Here is a 27949-nt window from a genome sequence, read left to right on the forward strand (position 1 = left end):
TAGAACTTATTTTTCGCTTATATATTTGACGTATCTGTCAAATATGTATACATTGAGGTTATGTTAATGTTAAAAAATGTTTAAATTTAATTTTAATACTGAAGAAGTTTCAAAGGATATTTCAGGTAAGTATAAATTAAAATTGTTTAAATATTTATTTAATTAATTATTTTTTTAGTTCCCACTGAAGAAAAATGGGTTAATTCAAAACAAATATCACCAAACTCTTTGCTAATAAACCAATTTCTTAACCATAAACACATAGAATTTATTACCATTGAGTTTAAAGACGTTAGTATTCGTTATATTAAACCAAAAACTATGTTAGAAGTATTAAAAGATGCAAATTTAAAGAGTGAAATTTTACAAGCAGATACAAATCACTCAGATTTAATAACAGGTGTTTACGAGGGTGGATTAAAAGTTTGGGAATGCACTTACGATTTAGCACATTTTATTTGTGATAATCAAATGGATTTTAAAGAAAAAAAAGTTTTAGATTTAGGGTGTGGAATGGGGATTATTGGAATATTGACACTTTTACATGGTGCTAGTGTTGATTTTCAAGATTATGTATTATCTTCAAAGAATTAATCACTGTAATATTATTAAAATTTCTTTTAGAATTCTGATGTAATTAATTACATTACAACATTAAACATGTACCTTAATACTGAATTAAGTAAAGAGATGAGAGAAAAATGTCGATTCTTTTCAGGAGATTGGAGTTATTTTTGCGAAAATTTAAGCAATGATCCTAATAATGTTAAATATGATTGTATTTTTACATCGGAAACGATTTATAACACAGATAATTATGTTAAATTAATTAATGTGTTTAATCGTTGTCTTAAAAATGACGGCGTAATGTATCCTTTTTCTTGAAAACGTTTTTTTTTTTAATTATATTTAGTATTTATTAAGATCTTAACTAATCAAAAGATATTTGGCGGCAAAATCGTATTATTTCGGTGTTGGTGGAGGTTTACAACAATTTGAAGATGTTTTAATTAACGATGGTAATTGGGAGATAAAAACTGTTTTTAAGTTAACAGAAGGAGTAACTAGGAGTATTCTACAAATTAATCGACGATGTTTACAAAATAAATGAATTTTTTGTTGAGTTAATTACTTTATTTTCAATATATGTGGTAAATTTATGGAGACAAAATTTGATAGTTCCAACCATTTTCGCCCTCAAACAACAATTGATTCTTTTCTTCAGGTTTTTCTTCTTTCTTTAGAAATTTTAATCTTTTTTGATAAGTATCCCCGGTATGTTCATAAAATTCTATATTCTTTGGTTCCAATAAATGCCCAGAACTAAAATGAAACGATTTGAAAAGAAAAAATGTAACCTTCGAGCGGGAGCACCCGATTTCATAACATGAGCGGGCGCGTATTACGTTATTTTTTATAAAACTAGTGTTAGTTCTACTTTTCGTTCAATAAAAATATCCCACAATCAAACGCTGAATAACAATTAAAACTAGAATTAATGCTAGACCTAGAACCTAAATGAATCTAAACCCAAATGATTCTAGGTCTTATGTTAGTTCTAGTGATAGTGTTAGTTCTAGTAAACTAGAACTAGAAAATTTCGCGTTTTTGCAAAATTAAAAAATGACATTTGAAAAGTCAAAGAGATAACCTCAAATTTGAAACGTCATATTTGACAGTCAATCCTTTATCTTTTTAAAATATAAAAAGAAACTTTTTGTATTATTAATGTAAAGTATTTCTTCCCTTGTTTGAGAATAATGTTGTGATGTTATGGATATTATAAAGATTACCGAATAAAATTTATTACATCCGACCTTTTTTAAAAAGAAAATTGGAAATTAAAAAATGACATTGAAATGTCAAAGCGGTAACCTCAAAATTGACATAACCTCGAAATCGAAATGTCATATTTGACTGTTAATTACTTTAACTTTTTTAGAATGTAATTTTAAAACAAATAATTAAATTTCATTTTAGTATTATTAATGTAAAGGGTTTCTTGCCCTGTTTGAGGATAAGAAGGAACAAATCAAGATCCATCATGTGGCTTAAAAATCGATGTTTTTTTTTTAATCATTGTGAAATTACTTTCGATGCATAACGACTGATTATCTTTCGTTAGATAGACTGTGTGTCAATAGACTCTGTGTTAATACTAGAACTAACACTACACCGAAAACTAGAAAAATTCGGTTTTAGTCGCACGTCCCTCAAGACGGCTAAACCCGAATGATTCTAGTTCTAGGTTTTGTGTTAGTTCTAGTGATAGAGTAAAACTAGAACTAACACTAGACCTGGAACTAGAAAGTCTGGCGTTTTTGCAAAATTGTAAAATTAAAAAATTACGTTTGAAAAGTCGAAGAGATAACCTCGAATTTGAAATGTCATATTTGACAGTTACTCCTTTATCTTTTTAAAATATAAAAAGAAACATTTTGTATTATTAATGTAAAGTATTTCTTGCCTTGTTTGAGAATAATGTTGTGATGTTAAATCCGACTAAACCGTTAAATTACATCCGACTTTTTTTAAAAAGAAAATTGCAAAATTAAAAAATGACATTTAAAAAGTCAAAGAGATAACCTCAAAATTGACATAACCTCGAAATCGAAATGTCATACTTGACAGTTAATTACTTTAACTTTTTTAGAATGTAATTTTAAAACATAAAATGAAATTTTTTGTATTATTAATGTAAAGGGTTTCTTGCCCTGTTTGAGGATAAGAAGGAAAAAATCAAGATCCATCATGTGGCTTAAAAATCGATGTTTTTTCTTTAATCATTGTGAAATTACTTTCGATGCATAACGACTCATTATCTGTCGTTAGATAGACTGTGTGTCAATAGACTCTGTGTTAAGACTAGAATTAACACTAGACCGAAAACTAGAAAAATTCGGTTTTAGTCGCACGTCCCTCAAGACGGCTAAACCCGAATGATTCTAGTTCTAGGTTTTGTGTTAGTTCTAGTTTTAGTGCAATAAAAATATGCAACATAGTGATATCTTATGCTAACTAGAGCTACCTAACACTGTCACTAGAACTAACATTAGACAGGTTTAGCCGTCTTTAGAGACGTGCGGCTAAACCAAATGTTTCTAATTCTAGGCCTACTGTTAGTTCTAGTTTTAGTTCAATAAAAGTATTCAACACAGTGATTTCTTATGCTAACTAGCGCTACCTACCACTGTCACTAGAACTAACATTAAACTCAGAACTAGAAGCGTTCAGGTTTACCCGTCTTAAGCCGTTATATATATTGAATATTTCCATAAACTCACGAAAAACCGAAAAGATCGAAATATTGAAAAGATGATAAAAATTTCCTGTATTTTTCAAAAAAGTGCAAACGATCCAAAACCTTCATGTAAGACTCAAAACCCGTTTAAAATACATTTATATCCCTTAATCCCATAATATAAATACGGCCTTATAAATCAGCAATTAATGTGTAAATTGTTTGCCTTTTATAACTTTTTTTGCCATAAAGCAACGTTAATATTTTTTTTTTACATTTCTTTCCTTCATATTGTTCAAAATACATAGTTACATCAATACTTTAGCGTTAAATCGTTTCAAATGCATCATAATATAAGGAGATATATTATAAAAACGAAAATTGTCATCAATTTTAAACGGCGCGCCCGCTCGAAGATTAAATTATTAAATTCTTACAAATAAGGAGGCATCGGGACTTTTCCTTTTTCATATTGTCTCTTGGTTTCATCAATTTGTTCTATTAGGTCTTCTTTGTTTTTAATAGATTTCAAATTACAAAAGCAAAACATGGTTATTTGTTCATCATAAGGGATTTTATTAAAGAAGAATTGTTGTATTTCATGTTTCGGTAGACCGTTAGTGATTCCCTCTATTCGAACCATTCTTTTTGCAGGCCAAATAAACGTTAATGCGGCATATTTATTTTTCTAGAAATATAAAGTTTAATAAATTTGTTATTTTGCTTTAAAGAGAAATACCCTAAACTCTGGTCTCTCAAGTAAGTAATATTTAAATCCTGCGTTTGAATAACTTTGACACTGTAAAGGTTGCAGTATAAAAGATCCATCCCTAAAAAATAATGAAATCAATTTAAGTTACAAAGACGATTTGGATTACTTTAAAATTGCGGTTAAAATCATATCACGAGGGTCACAAAAATTCCGTGACTCAGTGAACCATTGATCGAAAAGTTTAATTGGATCGAGGCATGTTGGCCCACTTTTTGTAATAAACATTCTTATTTTACATTGTATCGTTTTTGTTAGATGTTTTAAGAACATCTCTTTGGGTGGAATTAAAATATGGCTAGAAAGAAAATTGAATTTGAATAAATCATCGGTTAATTAATAAATTTATACTTATTTCAGATTTTTGTTGGGTAAAGTTTATAATTTTACTTGTTTATTCCATTATATTTGTTGCGAAGCTTTAAGTTTTACTAAAATTTTTATCTTAGCGAAAAAGAATGTTAAATGACTTTTTTTTGACTTGAATTTTTTGACATTTATATACAGCGCGTCCGTAAAGTAGTGGATATAGGCGATAAAATCATAAACGGTTTATGGAAAAATCCCTGAAACGAGATTTAAATTTTTTGCTATAAATGAGTTATGACGTCATCGATATTTTTTTTCAAATAACAATCTGCCATTTTTATTACGGAATATAAAAGATGATTTTTTTTTTCTGAATCTAGTACGCTCAATATTAATATTAGTCACACTGTATAAAACAAGCGAGAATAGCCCATTGGGCCTACGGAGCAATAATCAAACCTATGATCGCCTATGGCTATCACTGATTTGGTGGCCAAAAATAAATCATAAGACAGTATAACAGCAGCTGGCACAAATCCAGCGGTTAGCATGTTTTAATAAGGCGGGTGCAATGAGATCTTGTCCAACGCACAGTGATTATGATTTTAGCGCGACAAAATTCTGACGGTTAGAAATTTATTGATATAGCGTTGTTATTAAGTTAAGATCATTTAAGGAAACTGATAAAAATGTGCGTTTGTTAATCGTTTTACTCTTTCACGTATTATCAGCTATGTGAAGAGAACATTATAATCATGAAAAATATGCTTCAAGATTTTGATTAATCTGTATACTTTTAAGGCTCTAGAACCGATATTAATAACCATTCAAAGCATTAAGTGTGTGTGCGTGCGTCGGAAAACACAATCAAATCCATCAACCGGAAATGGTACTTTAGCAGAACACATACTTAATATAAAGTAGAAATTCAACTAGAGATAAAGGGACATCATTTTCTAAGTATTTATAATAATGAAAAGCTTTAAGATATTAAATTTGAATTGGTTGTTCTATTTTGACGAAATGGCATGAATGCAAAGGACTATTAACCACACTACCTTTTTTAGTAGTAATTATAAAATAAATAAATTAACGAAAAGTTTAGAAAAAGGCAAAATTATTTTCTTCTGCTTCCTCTTCATCGTCATCGTTTTCTTCTTGATCTTCCTCTTCATCATTATTGTCTTCCTCTTGGTTTTTTATTATATTATCTTCTGCTACTTCGCCTTTTTGAATTTTGAGAAGCTGAAGAACCTCGTCCGGCAATGCTTCGCGTTTATGTTTCGGAAGTCCCCGTTTTAATGATATTATAGGATCTGACAATACAAACATTGTGTTTATCAGATCCTCAGTGGTCACAAGGCGATCCATTTTTCTTGTATGTTTCTCTCGCACCCTCCTGTACACTTTGTTGCACGTTTCTTGTGCTTCTTCTGACATCATTCCTATTATATCAATAAATAATTTAAGCTTTACTTTTTACTATTGTCATTTTTACAGTCTAATGACTCTTTATGTTGTGCAAAAATAAAAAAGTTTAAGTACCTATAGGTAGCATACACCTTTTAGTTGCTTCCCCTCCGTGCATCAAAATTTTGTGGACACATACTGGCATCCTGTACCAATTATACTTTGATACATATATTTCAGCAGTTTCTTTAGCGTAAACAGAGAAAGCTTCATTGTCAAGATCGTGACCACTCGCTAGTGCAATTAATATCGTTCCAAACCTTCTGATTAACTCGCTATCAACTCCTGTTATTTCAGAAACCTTTTCCCAATTTTTGAAAAATTTTCTTCCTATATTGCCAGTGTTTGAGGTACCTTTACCTTGTACGACCTTGTCTACTCGGATCCCTAATGTTCTATACAATTTCTCGTGGATATCTTACTTTCGAGCTTCAATATCTTCTAGTTGTTCTTGAGTTGCACCACGCTTAGATGGAGCTTTTAAATTCAGCCTGTATCCAATATGTAAAATACACTCTAGAAATCGAATCCATGCATGTAAAATTGTTAAACCGTATTGCAAACTTTTTTCTTTTATGGCACGTTTTCTTACAACCTCTAATTGATTCATTTCAGTGGGTTTGAATTAACAAGTGGGTGTTCAAGTAAAGTACCACTTCCAGTCATGTGACTTTGTTTTAATTTAGATTTTAATAACTTTTCATCGTTTTCAAAACTCACACGAAATTATAATAGATTATATGTATATAAAAATTATATAAGTAGCAGATAAAGTACCACTTCCGGTTGATGGGTTTGGCTTAAATGTTGAAACGGATCTGCTATTATAATCCCATACCTATACACCAAATTTCATTAACCTAACTCATTACATTATAAAATTATCGTACATTATCAAATTTACGCACGTACGTATATCTAGAACGATGGCGTTGGAAGTTAAAACTTTTGAAGATATTGTAATTGACAGCAAATTACCGCAGCCTCTGTTTACTGAAAATGATATAAAAATATGCAAAGAATAACGTCATATCAATCATTTTTCAAGAAAATTCGACAATTTCGTTATAATTAAAAAAAAACATGGAAATTTAGAATAAAACATGGTGACATGAAAAAAATAATAACAATAAGTACAAAACACATATTATGTAATGTAATTACTACAGAAATGAAAACTATTCTTATACACTAAGTTTTCAATAAAATAATAATGGGCCTGTGTATACATTTTTTTTAAATTTCAATATACACTCTAAAATCTTTAAACAAAACGAGTATAATCATTATCGGCTAGTACTCTAAGAGTATTCATACTAGACAAGTTTTAATTTCTGTAATAGCTAAAGAAGGCATATACAAATAGATTGATAGTATTAATTTTATAGTTTATGGGTATTGCATTTTTTTAATTTTGTCGCGCTAGAATCACCAGCTGTCCCACTGTGCGACGGCTGCTTTTGAAGCCCTACTCGGTCTCACACCACTTCATTTATATATACAAAAGGAGGCAGCTATAAGCGCCTTATCACTGAAAACATGCTCTTCACTGAAGCTGATGCAAGGTAACCTCAGAGGACACCTCAAAATCCTCATGGACCCATGTCTAAATCACTTGATTGAAATTAAAACGAACCTTATATCGACAGAATACAATTTCGACCAGCCATATTTAAGGTCATATTTAGAAACAGGGATAATTGGACGAAGGGTGGGCCTCAACTAAACAGTGGAGCCCTTGCCTGGTACACGGATGCTTAAAAGACAGTTGGATTCGGAATATGCATGGGCATTAGTGGACCAAATACCCGCATTAAATGGCCCATGAGCTCGGGCATAACCATATTTCAAGCAGAAATACTTGCTATAAACTTCTGCACCTACACGTGTGACTCCGCACTGATCAGAGAGTGTACCAGCAACCTGAGAAAACTCTCTAAGGGCAATGATGTTACTCTATGGTGGGTTCCAGGTCACAGAGACATTGAGGGCAATGAAAAGGCGGACAAGCTGGCCAAAGAGGCAGCGAAAACACCCTTCATTGGACCCCAACACGGTTGTGAACTACAAAAAAGCCACCTAAAACAAGTAATCAACAGACTTCCAAGTCACAGACAAGCGAAAAACATGATAACTCCGTCGCAAAACAAAACCAAAGAGGTTTTACGCCTCAGCAAAGGGGATCTAAGGATGCTCTCAGGTTTCCTGGCCGGCTATGCGCCCTTAAAATACCACCTCTTCCACATTGGACAAGCTGAGGATCAAACTTGTTGACTTAGTTGCCAGAAGCCGCCAAAGACACAACATTTTCGGTAAAGCTTTTTGACACCTATCGACATAAGGGAACAAAACCTTGGAGCAATACTAGACGAGAGGGGAGGGCAGCCCGGCAATAATAATAATAATAAAACAAGCGAGATTTTACATTTACTGTAAAATTTAATTTGCTTATCATAATATTAAATAAACAATTCTCTGAAAAATGTTTGGATTTAAAAAATAAAAACTTTTGTTGAAAAAGTTTGATTATTTTTGTTGACCTATGTACAGTAACGTTACCATAGCAATAAAAAAATTAGAAAGGAAATATGACGTTTAATCTAACCTATAATTAGTATAGATTTTTATAAAAAATTATTAATATAGAAAAACAATGTATTCGCTTAATATCGACAATTAAGATAAGCCAATTTAATAACAAGTTTTTATTAATAATTACCTTTATAAATATCACTGCGAAATTACAAAGAAAGCAAGATTAGATTTGGTGATTTTTATATTGATAGTTTGGTATTTTGCATAGCAACAAAAAAAATCATATTTTGACGTATAACACTTAACCTATAAAAAACGTTATGTTGCAAAGCCTAAGGAAAAATGTAATTTTTTATTATTGATTTAATTGAATGTGCTTTATTAATAATTGCCTTTTAGAGTAATAAACAAGATTTGGTAAGTTTAATGTTAAAAATTTGGTATTAGCTGGTGAGCTCCAAAGTGGTGCTTTCACAGGTGTCGGTGCGCATGCGCATCACCTCCGCACAGATATAAACATATGTACGGGGCATACGTCACGGACGCGTCACCAAAATTTGTAGAACTCACGCTGCGAACTGTTATTCGTGGCCACATCATTTTAAAAGAATCATCAGAATGGAGTTAGTAAATAATATAATTAATAACCAACTGGTGTTATGTATTCCGGTAGCGTTGGTTCTGGTAGGGGCAGTGCTTGTGTTTGCATTCGGTTTTAAATCGGCTGAACAACCACCGTTCGAAAAAATCGCGTCCATAGTCACAGATGATCGGAAAACGTCCGGCAAAAAGCGAAAACCAAAAGAAAAGGTGAGTGTAGGGGTCATCGTTTCCGTTTTAGCATTGTTATGAGAGTCGGTTCACACGATCGTTTCCTACGAAATTTACCAATAATTCAAAACCATATGTTGCACAAAATTTTGATTAAAACCTAAACAATTTATTTCCTTTATTTTTTTTGTTGATATTCTAGAAACCCACGTTAAACGGACACGTGGTAAATACTGAGACAAAATCGGAGAAATCCTCACCTTCAAAAGAGGCGAAAAAACTCAAAGAATCCGAACAAAAGAAAACTGAAACTCCAAAACAAGAAAAGAAAAAACCGGAAACTGTAAAACCCAAAATTGAATCTAAAAAAGTTACCAAATCTAAAGCTGTTAATGAAAAACCCGTCGATTTTGATGAAGGAGATTGGGAAACTGTACCAACAAAGGGGGATAAGAAGAAAAAACAGGATAGCCCTGTTAAAAAAGAAAATAAAAAGGTTAAAAAAATTAATGAAATAGAAATTACCAAAGAAACTGATATTGAAAAGAAAAATCAAGTTGAAAAGAAAGATCAAGTTGAGAAAAAGGACACTGTTGAAAAAAAAGAAATTCCTGCAAAGAAAGAAGTTGTAGTTGAGCCGGAAGTTAAACAAATCATTGAAGTTGTTGCTGTTGAAGAGAAAAAAGAAAAGAAAGATAAGAAAAAGAAAGAAATTCCAAAGGTGGAAAAAACTGAAACTCCTAAAGCAACTAAAACTGTTGCTCCTCCTCCGATTGATCCTGAAGTTCCTGTTGAAAAACCCCAACCTGCTACTAAAGAAGAAACTAATGGTGGTGTTGCCTTTGATGAATTAGGAGGTAAGACATTTTTTTGTCATCTTTATAATATATTTAGAGGTTTATCTTGAACATTATTTATAGAATTTGAGCTCTAGATATCTACAATATTTTTTTGTGTGCTTATAAATGAATATAAATGTAAAACTTAATTACAATTCAAAGAACTAACTCTACATCTAAAAATAAATCCTACATTTCTGATTAATACTTGGAATAAAAATAGATTGGATTCGTAGTCTTTAATTCTCCAGGTTCTCTTGGTTCAATAAACAACAAAAATATTAACTATTAATAAATAGATAACATTTTTTCTCATAGTTCTTATCAACATTTTTATAACAAAATTTTATTGATAATAATAATAAAAACTTTATCTTATTAATCCATCAATATATTATTTAAATTTTTTCTAGATGTTTGGACAGAAGCGAAGGGTCAAAAGAAAAGCAAAAAGAAGTCGCGCAGGGATAATTAAAAAAAAATTAAAAGATTTTGATGGGGACATACAGTACAAGTCCCAGACCAGAGGTCAGGTATATAAAATGCAATCATTCGCGCGTCAAGAGACACCAGATCTCAGTGTAAAGTATATTAAACTAAAAAAAAAGACTTACAACAGTAGCTTATACAATAAAAAAAACTGAATCCGCGTTTACAAACAAAAAGAAAACCCGCAACGCATCACCCTTAAAAAAAAACGTCCTTTGGGTGGCCCGTGGCGTGTTTTCAATTTGTAATCCTTGCAAAAAAAAAGCAGCAAGACACGTTTTGCATTCCAAACCATAAACAAAACCTCTTAATTGATATAATAAAGAGCGAAAAAGAGAAAGGATGTGGGTGGATTAAGGTGGGAGGGACAGAATTGAGAGCCTACAATTTTTAATATTCGTGCCAATGTGATTTTTATTTTAAAAGTTAAGAAAGGTAAAAGTGAAGCTAAAAAATTATAAAAACGCGAAATAAATTTTACTAATAAAACTATCCAATGAAAACAATGGCCTTATGTCTTTTATGGTGTTGAGTATATTTGCGGAGAATAGAAGAGAATATTTTTACTAGCGTCTATTTTGCTAAAAGAAAAAGAAAAAACGAGCAAATATTAAGTAGATTAATGTCTTCCATTGCCTTTTTGTATTTAAAAAAATTCTTTTGTTATTTTTTTAAACGTTTTATTAATTTGTTTTTTATACCTTATTATTAGTACTTTTAAATTCTTTTTAAGAATTATTCACGGTTCTCTAAATGGTTATAAGTCATGTTATTTAGTTGTATTAAAAATTTATTAATTGATCTGCGTATAATTAGAACTTTACATAAACTAAAGATTAAATGGAGTTAAAGATAAAATGAGAAAGCGTATTAACACCCTTTTTTATGAAATTGTTAAAGATAAAACGAGAACAAGGTATAAGGAGCATTAAGTGTTGAGATAAAAAAGATTTATTTTGAATGCATTAAAATAATAAATATAACAGTACAATTGAGATTGTTATTGATAAAAATAGGACGAGGAATGCATATTTTTTCTTTCACACTGCGAAAATTTATTTTTAATGAGTTTATAAATACAGCAGGTTTTCTAATCTATTTCTTAAATCTCCGCAGCAGCTAACTAAGTACAATAATTATTATCACAACATCACCACTCATATTTTTACTTTTTTACTGTTTTTAGACCCAGGCTTTATTCGTCTTATTTCATTTTTCATTGAATCTGAATAATTTTGATGTTCCTTTCTGTTGCTCTCTCCCTGTTGGGTTACTTAATATCAGCATTCGATTTATCAGTTCTTTGATAAGAAAGCTATCTTAAGTTACAAACCTCATTTCTTGCTAATTTCGTATTTAGATTTTTTTTAGTTTTCATATTAGAGTAAAAAGATTAACTTTACCACCATGGGATTGACAAAGAGTGCTTCTTATTCACACCATTGTTTTTCATATAATTTCACAAAATTGGGATGTAACACAAACATCTTATGAAATAAATTAACTTTCTCAAAATTCATCTGACTCCATCATCACAATAAGATGTGACTTACCACCATTTAGAGTACCCATTTCTATCTTGTTTCTTAGTAATGCGTCAAAAAATAACTTATTGATCAAAATTATTGGAATTGTGGGTGTGATTTGTAAAAATAAGTACAGGGTTGTTTTCCTGTGCGTCTTTTCTTGTATAAAATTGTGCAATAAATTTAATTTTTTCATTAAAACATACTCATTCGATTACTTTGTGCTGAATACGCAAAATTTTTGATAACATGTTTATCAATTTAATTAATTATTACATGGTGGTCTAATTATAAGTTTAGATTCGTGAATATTATTTGTTTATCCTTGAGCAGCTCTTTACCAATCTTAAATCGCAGGCGAAAATAATGATATCATATTCTCTTTTAAAAATAAATTAGCTTCGTTTCTTTTTTTAACTAAAAATATGATGTAATAGTGTGTTTATATAAATATGTATATTAGTACATAAAATACATATTGTGTATTTATAATAATTGATGAATTAATTAATAATTGTGTAGAAGTTTTTGTTATTTGCTATAAAATATTTTATTTCTTTAAATTAATTAAGTTGTTTTTATTCTTGCTCTTTTTATTTGTGTTTATTTAATGGTTAATGTACATAATTAAGTTTTCAAGTTTATTGTATTTTAAAAAAAACGTCACATCCTAAGATGAAAAACTTTAACTAAGAAGATTTTTTTATAATTTTCCATAAAACACGATAGGTGAATCATATAGGTTTCTATTCTATTTAAGATATAAGTGGTGTAGAATTAAGCGGAACATTTTTTCGTATGTGTGTGCGTATCTTTTTCTGTCCTTTTTAAACGTTTAGGTGCTGCGAAAGTACACGTTCTTAAATGTGCATTGAAATTTATATGTAAATATTAATTGTAAATTATTTTTTAATAACTAAGGTCTGTGGATTGTTATCATTTGGGGACCATTTGAATATATATTTTAAAAAGTGTGCCAACATCGTTTTCTAATTATATCTCCAATAACTCCCTATCCCATACTAAATTTAAACCAGCACATTAACTTACATTCGGTAATTAACGGCCGGTTTCTTGGACGGCGATCAAAATAGGAAAATAGTAACGTTCCAAATAATAATAGACAAGATTTATTAGCTTATTGTATTTTATTATAAAATTCGTATTTCACGTCTAATATTTACTAAAAATTTTTGTGCAATGTTTTTGTTTATTTTCTTGTTGTACTTTTCTTTGGAGATTTACTGGGACTTTTTTTTCGTGATTTACTCTTTGAACGTCCTTTTCGTTTTATTTTTTTCTTCTTTTTTGTTTCAGATGATGTTACTAAAGTTTTTTGAACTGTTGTTGATGACTCAGGTTGTCTTGCAAAGTAATCATAACCAAATTGCATACATACTTTACCTGCAAAAGAATAACTTCAAACATTTTGCAATAATACTATTAGGAGTGGATATCTTAAACGTTAATATCTAACCCCATTGTTTACTTTAGCGATGATATTTTCATCTTTCTGGCTGTATTAAGAAGCATAACCTGAGATATTGGGGTCACAACAATCCAAGAAAAATCCAGCAGAAGCTTCTGCATAGTAATTAGTGGAATGGATATCCGCCAGGAGTTGCACAGTTTGGTTTTGTTTCATAAAATCGTCACAACACATATACCGACATACTTGTATGAGAGCAACAAACTAACCAAACTTTTTCACGACAGACAACGTTTGTCAATATTGTTATATAAAAACCTTGGTAACGATACATATCTGGCGGATAACCGCCTTATCGGCACCTCTGAATACCCGATAAGTTATCCTGTCAATAATCTCCCCGATAAAAATAACCGTACATTGTATTACAGACAGTACAAACTAACTTATCGGCCAGACAACGCTGTCGGGAAGTTTATCGGTATATTGTACAACCGGCCCTTAATAAAAGGTTTGACGTTTCGGATGCCATGTTGCAACCTTCTTCAGAAACTGGTTCGAAGTGACGAGATCAAAAATCGGTGACTATATATAAGTCGGAAAAACTAATTAATAATCAGTTAACGCTAATTACAAGCTAATTAATAACTAATTGCGTCGCGTCCGGTGTGAGGCGGGAAGAGGTCTTCGTGTTCACCACCATCTTCCATGTTCTGCTAAGCTCCCAGCCATCCTCTCTGTTGACGTTATTTTTATGTCGGTGGATCTCTATGGCTTCTCTTCTCAGGAATTGTTTACCAGTAGAAACAATCGTCATTAACAGATCGAATGTCCCACTAACGAAAGACGAAACCTCTGTGCTCGCCAAAGGATTGAACTACGCAATCGCCCCGAAGAAGGTCCCAAAGGAGGAAATCATCTGCGAAGTGGAAGCAGCTGTTCGAGGGATGCCTGCACTGAAAGCCGAAGAGATCCGACAAGAAGTTGCGAGAGTATTGAAGTCAGCAAAACCACCAAAATCCAACTTGACGGTTGGTGAAAAGAAGGCACTCCGATCTATAAAAGAAAAATCAGAAATCGTCGTGTTACCAGCAGACAAGGGGAATACCACCGTTGTTATGGACAGGAAAGAATACGACGACAAAATGATGAACCTACTGGACCCAGCCACCTACAGGAAGATAAAGAAGGACCCCACAGACAAAATCGTAAGGAAAATGAAGGAACTGATAAAATCCACAGGAATTCCAGCAGAACAGCAGAAAGGTTTGTTTGTGCAGGCGCTGAAGATTCACAAATCTGACGTACCCTTCCGCCCTATCGTCAGCGCCATCAACTCCCCAACATACCAGCTAGCCAAACATCTTGCAAAGATTCTGTCTTCCTTTACAGGTAACACGGAATCGTATGTCAGGGATTCTACACATTTTGTGGAATCGGTAAAAGGTGTAAAGCTGGATGCTGGTGATATGTTGGTAAGTTTCGATGTGGAATCCCTTTTTACTAGGGTACCAGTTAAGGATGCTGTAGAGGGTCTTCGCCGAAAACTCATTCCGGAGGGTTTACCAGAATACGTGCCAGATCTGGTGGAGTATTGCTTATCGTCGACGTATTTCAGCTGGAAAGGAGAATTTTACGAGCAGTTCGAAGGGGCAGCCATGGGATCTCCACTTTCGCCAGTTATAGCTAATTTCTACATGGAATTATTCGAAGAGGACGCTTTGAAGAAGAGACCAAAACTATGTCTCCGATATGTGGATGACACGTTTGTGATATGGCAACATGGTCAAAAACGGCTCCAAGAGTTCTTGGATCACTTGAACTCTCAAACATCCTATGATTAAGTTCACCATGGAAACAGAAACTGCCAAAAAACTACCTTTCCTAGATGTGTTGGTCACCAGGACGACAAATGGAGATATAGAACTTGGTGTATACCGAAAGAAGACCCATACCAACAGGTATTTACAGGCATGTTCACATCATCATCCCCAACAGAAGAGGTCCGTGATCCGTACATTATTTCAGCGAGCAGCGAGACTATGTGAAGGAGAGAACTTGAAGAAGGAGCAACACTTTCTACGAGGCGTGCTGCAGAAGAATGGATACACTTCGAGGGACATCAACCAGGCCATCAAGCAGCGAAGGCAGAAAGAGGACACGGTAAGTACAAAACCACTTGGATTTATCTGTCTTCCCTATGTTTCAGGTGAAACGGAACGAATTGCTAGGCACCTCAAGAAGAACGACATCGTAGTGCGGTACGGCACGGTCAGCAAAATTCGGAACACACTCCCGATAGTCAAGGACAAACTAACTCCATTAAAAGGAGCGGGAGTCTATCGACTATCGTGTAGTTGTGGGAAGGTTTATGTTGGCCAAACTGGACGCAACGTCGAGTGCCGCATCAAGGAGCATGAGAGGGATATAAGGCTGAAGAAGATCCAGCAGTCGGCGGTTGCGGAACATTTCCATGCAGAGGGGCACCGAATAGACTTCGAACAAACAAAGGTGCTGGCTAGGGACAACAGATACTACCAAAGACTGACAAGAGAAGCCATAGAGATCCACCGACATAAAAATAACGTCAACAGAGAGGATGGCTGGGAGCTTAGCAGAACATGGAAGATGGTGGTGAACACGAAGACCTTTTCCCGCCTCACACCGGACGCGACGCAATTAGTTATTAATTAGCTTGTAATTAGCGTTAACTGATTATTAATTAGTTTTTCCGACTTATATTGCCCTATCGCTTATATTGCCCTATCGCATCTGGTTCTACGATCCGAGGGATTGGTGTGCTTGGGTGATTTCAATATTGATGCTTTTGGTGTGACGGGAGCTTACAGTGGTCGATTACTACCGGCTATTGAGTCATACAATCTGACTCAAATTATTTCATCAGCAACTCGAGTTACAGATACGTCAACTACACTCATTGATTATGTTATTGTCGATGCAGATGCACCCGTAAACGATTCGGGGGTTATTCCGGTGCATGACATAGCTGACCATTCCTTAGTTTACGTGAACTTAAATTTATCAGGTGTGAAGGCATTGCCTAAAATATTACACTACAGGGATTTTAATAGTTTCAGTTTAGAATTGTTTTCAAGAGATTTAGTAGCAATACCCTGGCAAAATATTGTCAAACTTAACAATATTAACGATAAGGTAAATTTCTTAAACTTTTTTATATTGACTCTCTTTGATGTCCACGCTCCAACACGCATTATTACAACTAGAAAAACTTTTCGCCCTTGGATCACCGACAATATAAAACTGTTGATGAAACTTAGGAATGATGCGTACACTAAATTTAAGAAAACAAGAAATCCGGAAAATTTCAAATACTACAAGGAGATGCGAAATTTTACTTATTCTTCTATTCAAAAAGAGAAGAGGGCGTATCTGTCACATATGTTAGATAGTAAAAATTCTCGTGAACTTTGGCAGAGTTTCCGGTCGATGGGTATTGTTAGTGTCAGGCAACGGACAATTCCTGAATCTATAGGCAACGCCGATCAGGTTAATGAGTTTTTCCTCGATGCACAGATCAGTGTGTTGGGTGACGCCAATTTAATTCGGCATTATCAATCTAATATCTTCCCTGGTGTCATCGAATCACTGTCCTTTTCTCTCGCTTCGGAAGAGGAAATATTGGATATTCTTTGTAACATTAAGACAACTACAGTTGGAGTTGACGGTATTAGTGTTAAAATGTTGAATATGTGTTGTCCAACAATTATACCGTATATATGTCATATTGTGAACTATTACCTTGAATTGTCTGTGTTTCCTGACCTTTGGAAGATTGCTCAAGTCACGCCAATTCCAAAAACATCCAGCCCTCGGGAACTTAAAGATCTCCGCCCCATAAGTATTTTGCCTATATTGTCCAAGATTCTGGAAAAAGTGGTTGCTACTAGACTTACCCAGCATCTAAATAAATTTAATAATCTACCAGTCCGTCAGTCTGGTTTTCGTTCAAGACACAGTTGTACGACAGCCCTTATCGATGTCACGGATGATATTTTCCATGCAATTGACCAAAAAAGCGCCACGATCCTGATTCTCTTGGACTTCTCTAAGGCCTTTGATACCATTCACCACCCCACTCTCTTAGCAATACTCCACCATATTGGCCTTTCGGAGGGTGCCATAAAGTTTTTTAATAGTTACCTCCTGAATCGGTCACAAACTGTTAAGCTTCATGGAAAGGAATCTTCAGCAGCAGTGGTGTCCTCAGGCGTGCCGCAGGGTTCAATTCTTGGCCCTCTGCTCTATCTAATTTATACGGCTCCTTTACCAAAAGTACTAGACTATTGCACTGCTCACATGTATGCTGACGATACTCAGGTCTATTACTCATTCAATGAGAATAACATTGACAAGGCTGAAAGAGCTATCAATTCTGATTTAGACAAATTGGCCCACGAAGCTTCAAATCATTGTTTGATTATTAATCCGTCTAAATCAGCAGTTATGGTATTTGGGAGTGGTGGTGTGGTGAACAGGGTCAAGGGGTCTCTGAGTGTCGGAGTGGGTGGTGTTAAATTGAATTTTACGGACGAGTGCTGTAATTTGGGTATACGTCTTGATACCGCACTCCGATTCCGTGGACATGTTTCTTCACTAATTCGTAGAGCCTACGTGACGCTTAAATTATTGTACAGTAACAGGAGCTTACTTAACCCTTTGTGTCCCAAGAAGTCAAACATTTTGAAACTTTGTGACAGAATCAGACAGAATTAAAACGCTATCAAAATACACTCAGTAAAGGCGTTTGGAATAAAATCTTAGCAAAATATGCAATCCCCCTATTTTCGCATAGTCTAAGTGTCAAAAAAGATGCTAATTCAAAAATTCCTGGAAACCGTGTTTATTGAAATTAAGAAATAAAACTTATTTTAAATTGAAGCTTGAAGCTTTCTGTTTAAATCGATGTATAACAATCGATGGGTTGAATTAAAAAAATATTGAGAAAGAGTATTGAGTTAAAACTAACATTTTCGTATAACCTAAAAGCGTCAAAAAAGACTAATAAAAAAAAAAAATAAAAATTCCTGGAAGCCGTATTTATTGAAATTGAGGAATGAAACTTATTTTAAATTAAAGCTCAAAGCTTTCTTTTTAAAATGATGTATAATAATTGTTGGGTTGGATTGGAAAAATATTGACAAAAAACATGTTGAAATAAAACTTACATTTTCGTATAACCTAAGAGTGTCAAAAAAGATGCTATTTTAAAAATTCCTGGAAGCTGTATTTATTGAAGTTAAGGAATGAAACTTTTTTTAAATTAAAGCTCAAAGTTTTCTCTTGAAAATGATGTATAATAATTGTTGGGTTGGATTGGAAAAATATAGAGAAAAAAAATTTTGAAACAAAACTTACATTTTCGAATAACCTAAAAATGTTAAAAAGATGCTAATTTAAAAATTCCTGTAAGCCGTATTTATTGAAATTAAGGAATGAAACTTATTTTAAATTAAAGCTCAAAGCTTTCTCTTTAAAATGATGTATAATAATTGTTGGGTTGGATTGGAAAAGTATAGAGAAAAAAAAACTTGAAATAAAACTTACATTTTCGTATAACCTAAGAGTGTCAAAAAAGATGCTATTTTAAAAATTCCTGGAAGCCGTATTTATTGAAGTTAAGGAATGAAACTTATTTTAAATTAAAGCTCAAAGTTTTCTCTTTAAAATGATGTATAATAATTGTTGGGTTGAATTGGAAAAATAGTAAGAAAAAAAATGTTGAAACAACACTTACATTTAAAAGAGTCAAAAAAAATGCTAATTTAAAAATTCTTAGAAACCATGATTAAAAAATGAGACTTATTTTAAATTTAAGCTTTTTAAAATGATCTGTAATAATCACACCTAATAACCATTTATCAAAGAAATACCTTCTTGAACAACAAAATTCAACAGCACCACTTTTCACTAAACTTCTAACCTCACATCTGGATGAATAAGTTTAAAGTGTACCTAAAAATCCTACAGTGCGGATTGCGACGTTTTTTTATACAGATTATTTCTTGTATACACTTGTATAGTAGAAAGTACAGACAGCTCTAAATGCGCCGAATAGATAACTACAGTTTAAAATGAGTGTTTAAAATTACCGGTACTTTAAAGTACCGTCGGAACACAAAGGGTTAACCAACGTTTGAAAATCCAATTATGTGAGGCTCTTGTTCTGTCCATATTCAATTACGGAGATGCTTTATATCATCCATGCTTAGACTCTGTAACCAAAGTGCGTATCCAAAGAGTGCAGAACTCATGTCTGAGGTTTATATATGGTATTAAAAGACGGGAAAACATATCACATACTCTGAATTGGGCAAATTGGTTGAATATGACGCGTCGTAGAATCCTTCACAGTGCTTGCCTCTTTCACAGAATTATTATGTATAAATGTCCACCATATTTAGCCAATAGAATCAGGTATCGCAGTGACGTGCACAATATTAATATACGACATCGGCACATGTTATGCATACCACGCCATGAACTTCAAATCTTTAAAAGATCTTACTCTTATAATGTAACTACTGTTATGAATAGCCTTCCTGATTCAGTCAAAACTGAATCAGTCAAACTTTTTACATTTTTGAATTGTATGACCTAACAGGGCAGGGGTAGATTGTTCGCGGCAGCTTGTTCAACCTTTTCTTCATTTTGCTATGTTTTTGTTCTTTAATTTTGTTGTATTTTTTTTATTATTCCTTATTATTGTTATTTTTCTTATATAGTTAGTGCTATCTTGTTTGAAACCAATTTATTTATTATTTCTATTATAAAAGGGCCGATGAAAAACAATAGCAGACAAGCTATGTCTGCATTGACCCGGCTCTTTTTGATGATGCGCTGTTATTAAGTCCGGTTTTGTTGATAATTTCAGAGTGTTTATTATTTTATTTACTTTTATGTATTATTTTTTGTATTTTTTTTTGTGGGCTTGTAAATTCTTTGTTGCATCATTAATAAACATAAACATATATAGTCACCGATTTTTGATCTCGTCACTTCGAACCAGTTTCTGAAGAAGGTTGCAACATGGCATCCGAAACGTCAAACCTTTTATTAAAAGACGCACGGCAACACCCGAAAGTTTCTAGTGTTAGTTCTAATTTTAGTTTAAGATTAAGAAGTGTTCAAAATGATATTGGTGGAAGCGTTGTCATTGGCATCTAGACATAGTTAAGACACAAGAAGAAGATAGGATGAATGGATTTAAAAACCTAAAATGTCTAAAAAGCGTACACAGGCATATTATTCCGTCAAGATAATCAAGGTTTATATAAGAGTATATCAATCTTGCTGATACTGTGTATAAGCTAAACTTAATCTTATTATTTAATTTACCTGTACAATATTCTTCCCCACATTCACTACATGAAACAATTCTTTGTTCTACAACTCCAGATTTATTTTTCGACTTCCTCACCAGACTATCTTGCGCGAAAATTCTCTTATCCCTTGCAACGGTGCGCATTTCTGCTTTTCCCAATTCAACGATCCTTAAAAATAAATTATTATTAACATTTTTATTACATTAACATAATTTACTTTGAAAAATATTCCTCATCCGATTTAGTTTTTGGTCGTAGCGTTGTCAACATGTGCCAATCGATCGGGATCGAAATAAAATCTTTCAATTTTAACTCTTTCATCTCGGACGGAATCGGATCCATAAACAGGTAAGTTTCGTTCATTGCCTTAAAATCTTTTTTGCCAGTTTTAAATTTGAAATCTTTATCGCGTAATTTAACGTCTTCCGAGCGAACTTTTTCCGGTTTTATTTTATACTCGGGTACCTTCTCCATTAATTTTTTAAAATCATCTGCCGATTTGACTACGGATTTGGATAAATCGAGAATTGGGGTCGTCTCTTTTTTCTTTGAGAACAAATCGTCCAATTTCGCCATTTTCCTATTTAATAAGTAAAAATTATTAAAAAAAAACTAATCTATAATTTGATTTAATTTTTTTTTTTTTTTATAATTTAAAACAATTTTTTGGGTTAATTCTCCCAATCTTGTTTTAATGAATAATCGTTTTGTAAAGACGTCGATAACGCTTCGCTACAACTATCCATACTGTTATTATTAATATTATCGGGTAATAATTGATTAGAATCCCCTGGGGTGTTGTGTTCGATTTTTAGGATATCAACAACTTTAAAATGGTCGTTGTATTTTTCGATGGTTTCTCTACATCTACAACAACAATGAAGACACTGTTTATCTTTGTAATAAATTTGATCTTTATCTGATTCTAACGGGATTATTTCCCTTTGAAAAACTCGAATATTTTGGCTAAAAAGTTGTTGGTTATTCCTCCATAAAGCTCTACCGCGGCGTTTTTCCGGATAATTTTTTCTGTAAGTTCTCGGACTATTCGTTTGACTATCATCACTCGATTTCTCATCATAAGTTTTTTCATCGTAAGTCTTTTCGTCGTAATTTTTTTCTTGTCGTTGTTTTTGTCTTAATTTTCTTCTTTGATAAACCAAGTCTTTTTCGCTTTGTTTCAAATATCTCGTTGGTGGGCGATTTACGCCCCATTTAGGGCGCCCTTCAACCATATTTTCACCCCGATTTCCCCTCCTTTCTTTCCTACTCCTATTTGATTCATAATTTCCATCGACACTGTTTAATTTTTCCCTTGTATATTTATTTTCATTTGATATTTTAGTTAGTTCAGAAAGATCCGTTTGCGTGCTACTATCACAAAGTTTTTTATTTCTATATTGGCTTGGAGTTAACAGTCTATTTTCCGTTCTTGAAGTGTTACTTCTATCGGTTGAGACTGTAATAGGTACGGCTATTGGAAGAGTTTGTCCCGGTGTTGTTCCATTAGTTGGCATTAAAACAGCAAATTGCATGTTTTGAAGTGTTTCGTAAGGGGTTTGTAAAACTAAAGCTAAAGCATCACTTTGAGGGTTTAATTGTAAAGGAGGAACGGGGGTTTTATCGTTATTAAGTTTTTTATTATTTGAATCGGATTCTTCTTCTTCGTTAATAATATTAACTTCGTTTTTATTTTTTAAGAAATTCTTTTTTTCTGAAATATTATTTTTGTTACTTTTTGTGTCATCGATTTTAATTTTTTCGTTTATATTATTCTTAATTTTTTCATTATCCTCATTTTCCTCTTTTAAAACATTTTCTTTATCGATGTTTTGATTTTTCCTCGGCGATTTTTCACTATCTTTTTCAATAACATTCTCTTTCATATTAATATTATTCATGTTTTTTTGCTTCAACAGCTTCAATTTACTTTTTTCTTGAATGGCTTGTTTTTCCGCTATTTCAATAGCTTCTTTTAACGCTTCTTTTCGTTTCTTTTCCCGTTCAAGTTTTTCCTTTAATAATTGATCTTCTCTTTCCTTCCTTTGCCTTTCAATATCTTTTTCGCGCTTTATCCTTTGTTCCTCTTCAAATTCCTCTTTTCGAAGTCTTTCTCTTTCCTCTTTTTTGCGACGATCTCGTTCTTCTAATTGCTCTCTTATAGCTTCTTGGTGTGCCAAAGCGATTTGTCTACGTCGTTCTCTTTCCGCTAACTCTACAGGTTCAACTGGAATATTTTGACCTCGAATATAACAGCTGCAAAAGAATGAATAATAAAATAATTTCCTTTATTGATCGTTAAGTTAAGTTGAAGGATTTATTGATTTAGTTACCGAATTTGTGAGGCGGTTGAACTAGTACAAGGTCTTTCTCGATCTAAATAATCTTGCTCTGGGGATTCCGCCGGTGAAGAATTCGCAACCTCCAACTGAGTATTTCCTTCTAATCCCCTTCTTACCCACCCAGGAGTTCCCGCTTTGTTTAAATTATCCTTTGGCTCCCAATACTTCGCAACATGAACTCCTCTATCGCCCCATTTAGCACGATCTTCTCTTGCACTTGAAGAAGATTCATAACCGAGAGAATTTTCCCAATTATTCGATTCATAATGTTCTGGGGTTGTATTAACATTATCGCTTCCATAACCGGAAGTTTCACCCCCCATTTCTCTTTCAGCGAGCTTTTCAATTGAGGTAAAACTGGAATTTTGGCTTTTATATAAAGGTGGTAAGCTTTGTCTTCTTGGTACCGGCGTTGATTGAAGATTAGAAACATTTTTGGACCTAAAAAGTTTTCAAAAAACACCCAACAATAAATTATTTCGTTTAATTATACCTTGCAGTAAAAGAATCTCTGCTAAACGCAGCGTTTAATTCTGCGAGTTCTTCTAAAACAAAAGGAACTGATTTTTTAAGTAAAAAAAATTGTTTTAATATAATTTATCACCTCTTTCTCTCGCCCATTGGAGCTTTTTTCTTTCCACCAGCGATAAGCGTTTTTCGGTATACATTGAGACATCAGTTTAAATTTAAATAAAGTTATGAGTCACGCAAACTCAAAGAAAAAAATTAAATTAAAATAAAATTATTACCTTTAACAAACAAAGAATCTTTATTTAATTTAAACGTTATTAATAAAAAAAGCTTTCGCGTGTGCTTTTAACGAAACTTTCAGACCAACTGTTGTCTATCAAGCGTTTTATGCAGTAAAAGCGCCATCCGGTATTTGATCAATGAAAGGTGTTACGTTGCCGTAGCGACGTCGTTTTCAAACATTTTCAGGTGAACGTCCTGTAACGGGTTTTCATGGTTCTTTTGCAAGGATCGTTTCACCCCTTATTATGTCGTTTTCAACATTTTCGGTGTCATAATCTTTTGTTACTAAAGTAACCCAGTGTAACACTTTCACAAAATGACGAAAAAATGTGATAATAAAGTGAGGAAATTATTCTATGTCAATAAATCTAGTTTCTATCCATAAATATACATTATGTTTAATTTCTGATTCCTCAACGATTAAGAATCACAATATTGATAAGTTTATCATCACATTTTGACATGAATTTTGATGAATCCTTCCATGAACCCCTCAGATATAGACTGTTTGAATTGACCCAAGATAATCGTAAGTGGCTCATTTCGATGCTAAGAACTGTTATAACTGTTCCTCTGCTTCTTTGCTCCTCTGTTCCTAGTAATATAGTATAAAACTAAAACTGATGGAGGAAGACCTTATGAATAAGAAATATTCCTAATGCACCGAGATATCATAATCCATACTTATTTCATGTTTATCTTTCACCATTTTCTAGTGATATAGCCATAAATCACAAAATTTCAAAATTGGACGATTTTTTTAAATAAAATTAACTATAACGGAAGAACTAAAACTGATGGAGTAAGACGTTATGAATAAAAAATAATCCTAATGCATCGAGAGATCATAATCCATACTTATTTCATATTTATCTTTCACCAGTTTCTAGTGATATAGCCATAAATCACAAAATGTAAAAGTTGGACGATTTTTCTTAATAAAATTAACTATAACGTAAGAACTAAAACTGATGGAGTAAGACGTTATGAATAAAAAATAATCCTAATGCATCGAGAGATCATAATCCATACTTATTTCATATTTATCTTTCACCAGTTTCTAGGGATATAGACATAAATCACAAAATCCAAAATTGGACGATTTTTCTTAATAAAATTAACTATAACATAAGAACTAAAACTGATGGAGAAAGACGTTATGAATTAAAAATATTCCTAATGCACCGAGAAATCATTATCAATATTTATTTCATGTTTATCTTTCACCAGTTTTTAGTGATATAGCCATAAATCACAAAATGTCAAAATTGGACGATTTTTTTTAATAAAATTAACTATAACGGAAGAACTAAAACTGATGGAGTAAGACGTTATGAATAAAAAATATTCCTAATCCACCGAGAAATCATAATCCCTACTTATTTCATGTTTATCTTTCACCATTTTCTAGTGATATAGCCATAAATCACAAAATGTCAAAATTGGACGATTGTTCTTAATAAAATTAACTATAACGTAAGAACTAAAACTGATGGAGTAAGACGTTATGAATAAAAAATAATCCTAATGCATCGAGAGATCATAATCCATACTTATTTCATATTTATCTTTCACCAGTTTCTAGGGATATAGACATAAATCACAAAATCCAAAATTGGACGATTTTTCTTAATAAAATTAACTATAACGTAAGAACTAAAACTGATGGAGAAAGACGTTATGAATTAAAAATATTCCTAATGCACCGAGAAATCATTATCAATATTTATTTCATGTTTATCTTTCACCAGTTTTTAGTGATATAGCCATAAATCACAAAATGTCAAAATTGGACGATTTTTTTTAATAAAATTAACTATAACGGAAGAACTAAAACTGATGGAGTAAGACGTTATGAATAAAAAATATTCCTAATCCACCGAGAAATCATAATCCCTACTTATTTCATGTTTATCTTTCACCATTTTCTAGTGATATAGCCATAAATCACAAAATGTCAAAATTGGACGATTGTTCTTAATAAAATTAACTATAACGTAAGAACTAAAACTGATGGAGTAAGACGTTATGAATAAAAAATAATCCTAATGCATCGAGAGATCATAATCCATACTTATTTCATATTTATCTTTCACCAGTTTCTAGGGATATAGACATAAATCACAAAATCCAAAATTGGACGATTTTTCTTAATAAAATTAACTATAACGTAAGAACTAAAACTGATGGAGAAAGACGTTATGAATTAAAAATATTCCTAATGCACCGAGAAATCATTATCAATATTTATTTCATGTTTATCTTTCACCAGTTTTTAGTGATATAGCCATAAATCACAAAATGTCAAAATTGGACGATTTTTTTTAATAAAATTAACTATAACGGAAGAACTAAAACTGATGGAGTAAGACGTTATGAATAAAAAATATTCCTAATCCACCGAGAAATCATAATCCCTACTTATTTCATGTTTATCTTTCACCATTTTCTAGTGATATAGCCATAAATCACAAAATGTCAAAATTGGACGATTGTTCTTAATAAAATTAACTATAACGTAAGAACTAAATCTGATGGAGTAACACGTTATGAATAAAAAATATTCCTAATCCACTGAGAAATCATTATCAATACTTATTTCATGTTTATCTTTCACCAGTTTCTAGTGATATAGCCATAAATCACAAAATGTCAAAATTGGACGATTTTTCTTAATAAAATTAACTATAACGTAAGAACTAAATCTGATGGAGTAACACGTTATGAATAAAAAATATTCCTAATCCACCGAGAAATCATAATCCCTACTTATTTCATGTTTATCTTTCACCATTTTCTAGTGATATAGCCATAAATCACAAAATGTCAAAATTGGACGATTGTTCTTAATAAAATTAACTATAACGTAAGAACTATAACTGATGGAGTAAGACCTTATGAATAAGAAATATTCCTAATGCACCGAGATATCATAATCCATATTTATTTCATGTTTATCTTTCACCATTTTCTAGTGATATAGCCATAAATCCAAAATGTCAAAATTGGACGATTTTTATTAATAAAATTAACTATAACGTAAGAACTAAAACTGATGGAGTAAGACGTTATAAATAAACAATAATCCTAATGCATCGAGAGATCATAATCCATAGTTATTTCATATTTATCTTTCACCAGTTTCTAGTGATATAGCCATAAATCACAAAATGTCAAAATTGGACGATTTTTTTAAATAAAATTAACTATAACGGAAGAACTAAAACTGATGGAGTAAGACGTTATGAATAAAAAATATTCCTAATCCACCGAGAAATCATAATCCCTACTTATTTCATGTTTATCTTTCACCATTTTCTAGTGATATAGCCATAAATCACAAAATGTCAAAATTGGACGATTGTTCTTAATAAAATTAACTATAACGTAAGAACTATAACTGATGGAGTAAGACCTTATGAATAAGAAATATTCCTAATGCACCGAGATATCATAATCCATATTTATTTCATGTTTATCTTTCACCATTTTCTAGTGATATAGCCATAAATCCAAAATGTCAAAATTGGACGATTTTTATTAATAAAATTAACTATAACGTAAGAACTAAAACTGATGGAGTAAGACGTTATAAATAAACAATAATCCTAATGCATCGAGAGATCATAATCCATAGTTATTTCATATTTATCTTTCACCAGTTTCTAGTGATATAGCCATAAATCACAAAATGTCAAAATTGGACGATTTTTTTAAATAAAATTAACTATAACGGAAGAACTAAAACTGATGGAGTAAGACGTTATGAATAAAAAATATTCCTAATGCATCGAGAGATCATAATCCATACTTATTTCATATTTATCTTTCACCAGTTTCTAGTGATATAGCCATAAATCACAAAATGTCAAAGTTGGACAATTTTTCTTAATAAAATTAACTATAACGTAGGAACTAAAACTTCTGGAGTAAGTCGTTATGAATAAAAAATATTCCTAATGCATCGAGAGATCATAATCCATACTTATTTCATATTTATCTTTCACCAGTTTCTAGTGATATTGCCATAAATCACAAAATGTCAAAATTGGACGATTTTTCTTAATAAAATTAACTATAACGGAAGAACTAAAACTGAGGGAGTAAGACGT

General features: G+C 32.2%; 5 protein-coding genes across 11 annotated transcripts; 2 read left to right on the top strand and 3 right to left on the bottom strand.

Moving 5' to 3' along the window:
* The first annotated feature begins 5 nt into the window (after positions 1–5).
* LOC111419907 (histidine protein methyltransferase 1 homolog) lies at positions 6–1323 on the top strand. The gene is made up of 4 exons (XM_023052793.2): positions 6–125; positions 179–573; positions 625–869; positions 943–1323. Exons 1-4 carry the CDS (start codon positions 77–79, stop codon positions 1109–1111), a joined length of 858 nt encoding a protein of 285 aa, XP_022908561.2. The 5' UTR covers positions 6–76; the 3' UTR covers positions 1112–1323.
* Positions 1158–8565, bottom strand: LOC111419908 (pyridoxine/pyridoxamine 5'-phosphate oxidase-like). Of its 2 annotated transcripts, XM_023052794.2 has the most exons (6): positions 8509–8565; positions 4362–4576; positions 4120–4308; positions 3981–4071; positions 3679–3929; positions 1158–1323 (listed from the first exon to the last, which is right to left on the bottom strand). In XM_023052794.2, exons 3-6 carry the CDS (start codon positions 4281–4283, stop codon positions 1158–1160), a joined length of 672 nt encoding a protein of 223 aa, XP_022908562.2. In that variant the 5' UTR covers positions 4284–4308; positions 4362–4576; positions 8509–8565. The 2 variants fall into 2 exon arrangements, with proteins under 2 accessions (XP_022908562.2, XP_071050034.1); XM_071193933.1 differs by lacking the exon at positions 4362–4576.
* A 5-nt stretch (positions 8566–8570) lies between these two features.
* Positions 8571–12923, top strand: LOC111419905 (nucleolar protein 58-like). 4 transcript variants are annotated; one of them, XM_071193915.1, is made up of 5 exons: positions 8594–8668; positions 8724–8741; positions 8802–9134; positions 9298–9952; positions 10348–12923. In XM_071193915.1, exons 3-5 carry the CDS (start codon positions 8943–8945, stop codon positions 10407–10409), a joined length of 909 nt encoding a protein of 302 aa, XP_071050016.1. In that variant the 5' UTR covers positions 8594–8668; positions 8724–8741; positions 8802–8942; the 3' UTR covers positions 10410–12923. The 4 variants fall into 4 exon arrangements, with proteins under 4 accessions (XP_022908560.2, XP_071050016.1, XP_071050010.1 ...); XM_023052792.2 differs by having other exon boundaries at positions 8571–8668; positions 8724–9134; XM_023052791.2 differs by having other exon boundaries at positions 8608–8741.
* Positions 12924–13063: 140 nt separating this feature from the next.
* Positions 13064–24893, bottom strand: LOC111421867 (uncharacterized). Of its 2 annotated transcripts, XM_071193928.1 has the most exons (4): positions 23834–24893; positions 20960–21322; positions 20756–20910; positions 13064–13353 (listed from the first exon to the last, which is right to left on the bottom strand). In XM_071193928.1, the coding sequence occupies exons 2-4, from the start codon at positions 21316–21318 to the stop codon at positions 13160–13162; spliced, it is 708 nt and encodes a 235-aa protein (XP_071050029.1). In that variant the 5' UTR covers positions 21319–21322; positions 23834–24893; the 3' UTR covers positions 13064–13159. The 2 variants fall into 2 exon arrangements, with proteins under 2 accessions (XP_071050029.1, XP_071050026.1); XM_071193925.1 differs by lacking the exon at positions 23834–24893 and having other exon boundaries at positions 20960–21382.
* Positions 21384–23836, bottom strand: LOC111421869 (myb-like protein X). 2 transcript variants are annotated; one of them, XM_071193898.1, is made up of 4 exons: positions 23689–23836; positions 23578–23629; positions 23076–23525; positions 21384–22998 (listed from the first exon to the last, which is right to left on the bottom strand). In XM_071193898.1, the coding sequence occupies exons 1-4, from the start codon at positions 23750–23752 to the stop codon at positions 21414–21416; spliced, it is 2151 nt and encodes a 716-aa protein (XP_071049999.1). In that variant the 5' UTR covers positions 23753–23836; the 3' UTR covers positions 21384–21413. The 2 variants fall into 2 exon arrangements, with proteins under 2 accessions (XP_071049999.1, XP_071049997.1); XM_071193896.1 differs by having other exon boundaries at positions 23578–23644.
* Positions 24894–27949: the final 3056 nt, after the last annotated feature.

This window comes from Onthophagus taurus, chromosome 1 (assembly GCF_036711975.1).
Source record: "Onthophagus taurus isolate NC chromosome 1, IU_Otau_3.0, whole genome shotgun sequence".
NCBI lineage: Eukaryota > Metazoa > Arthropoda > Insecta > Coleoptera > Scarabaeidae > Onthophagus > Onthophagus taurus.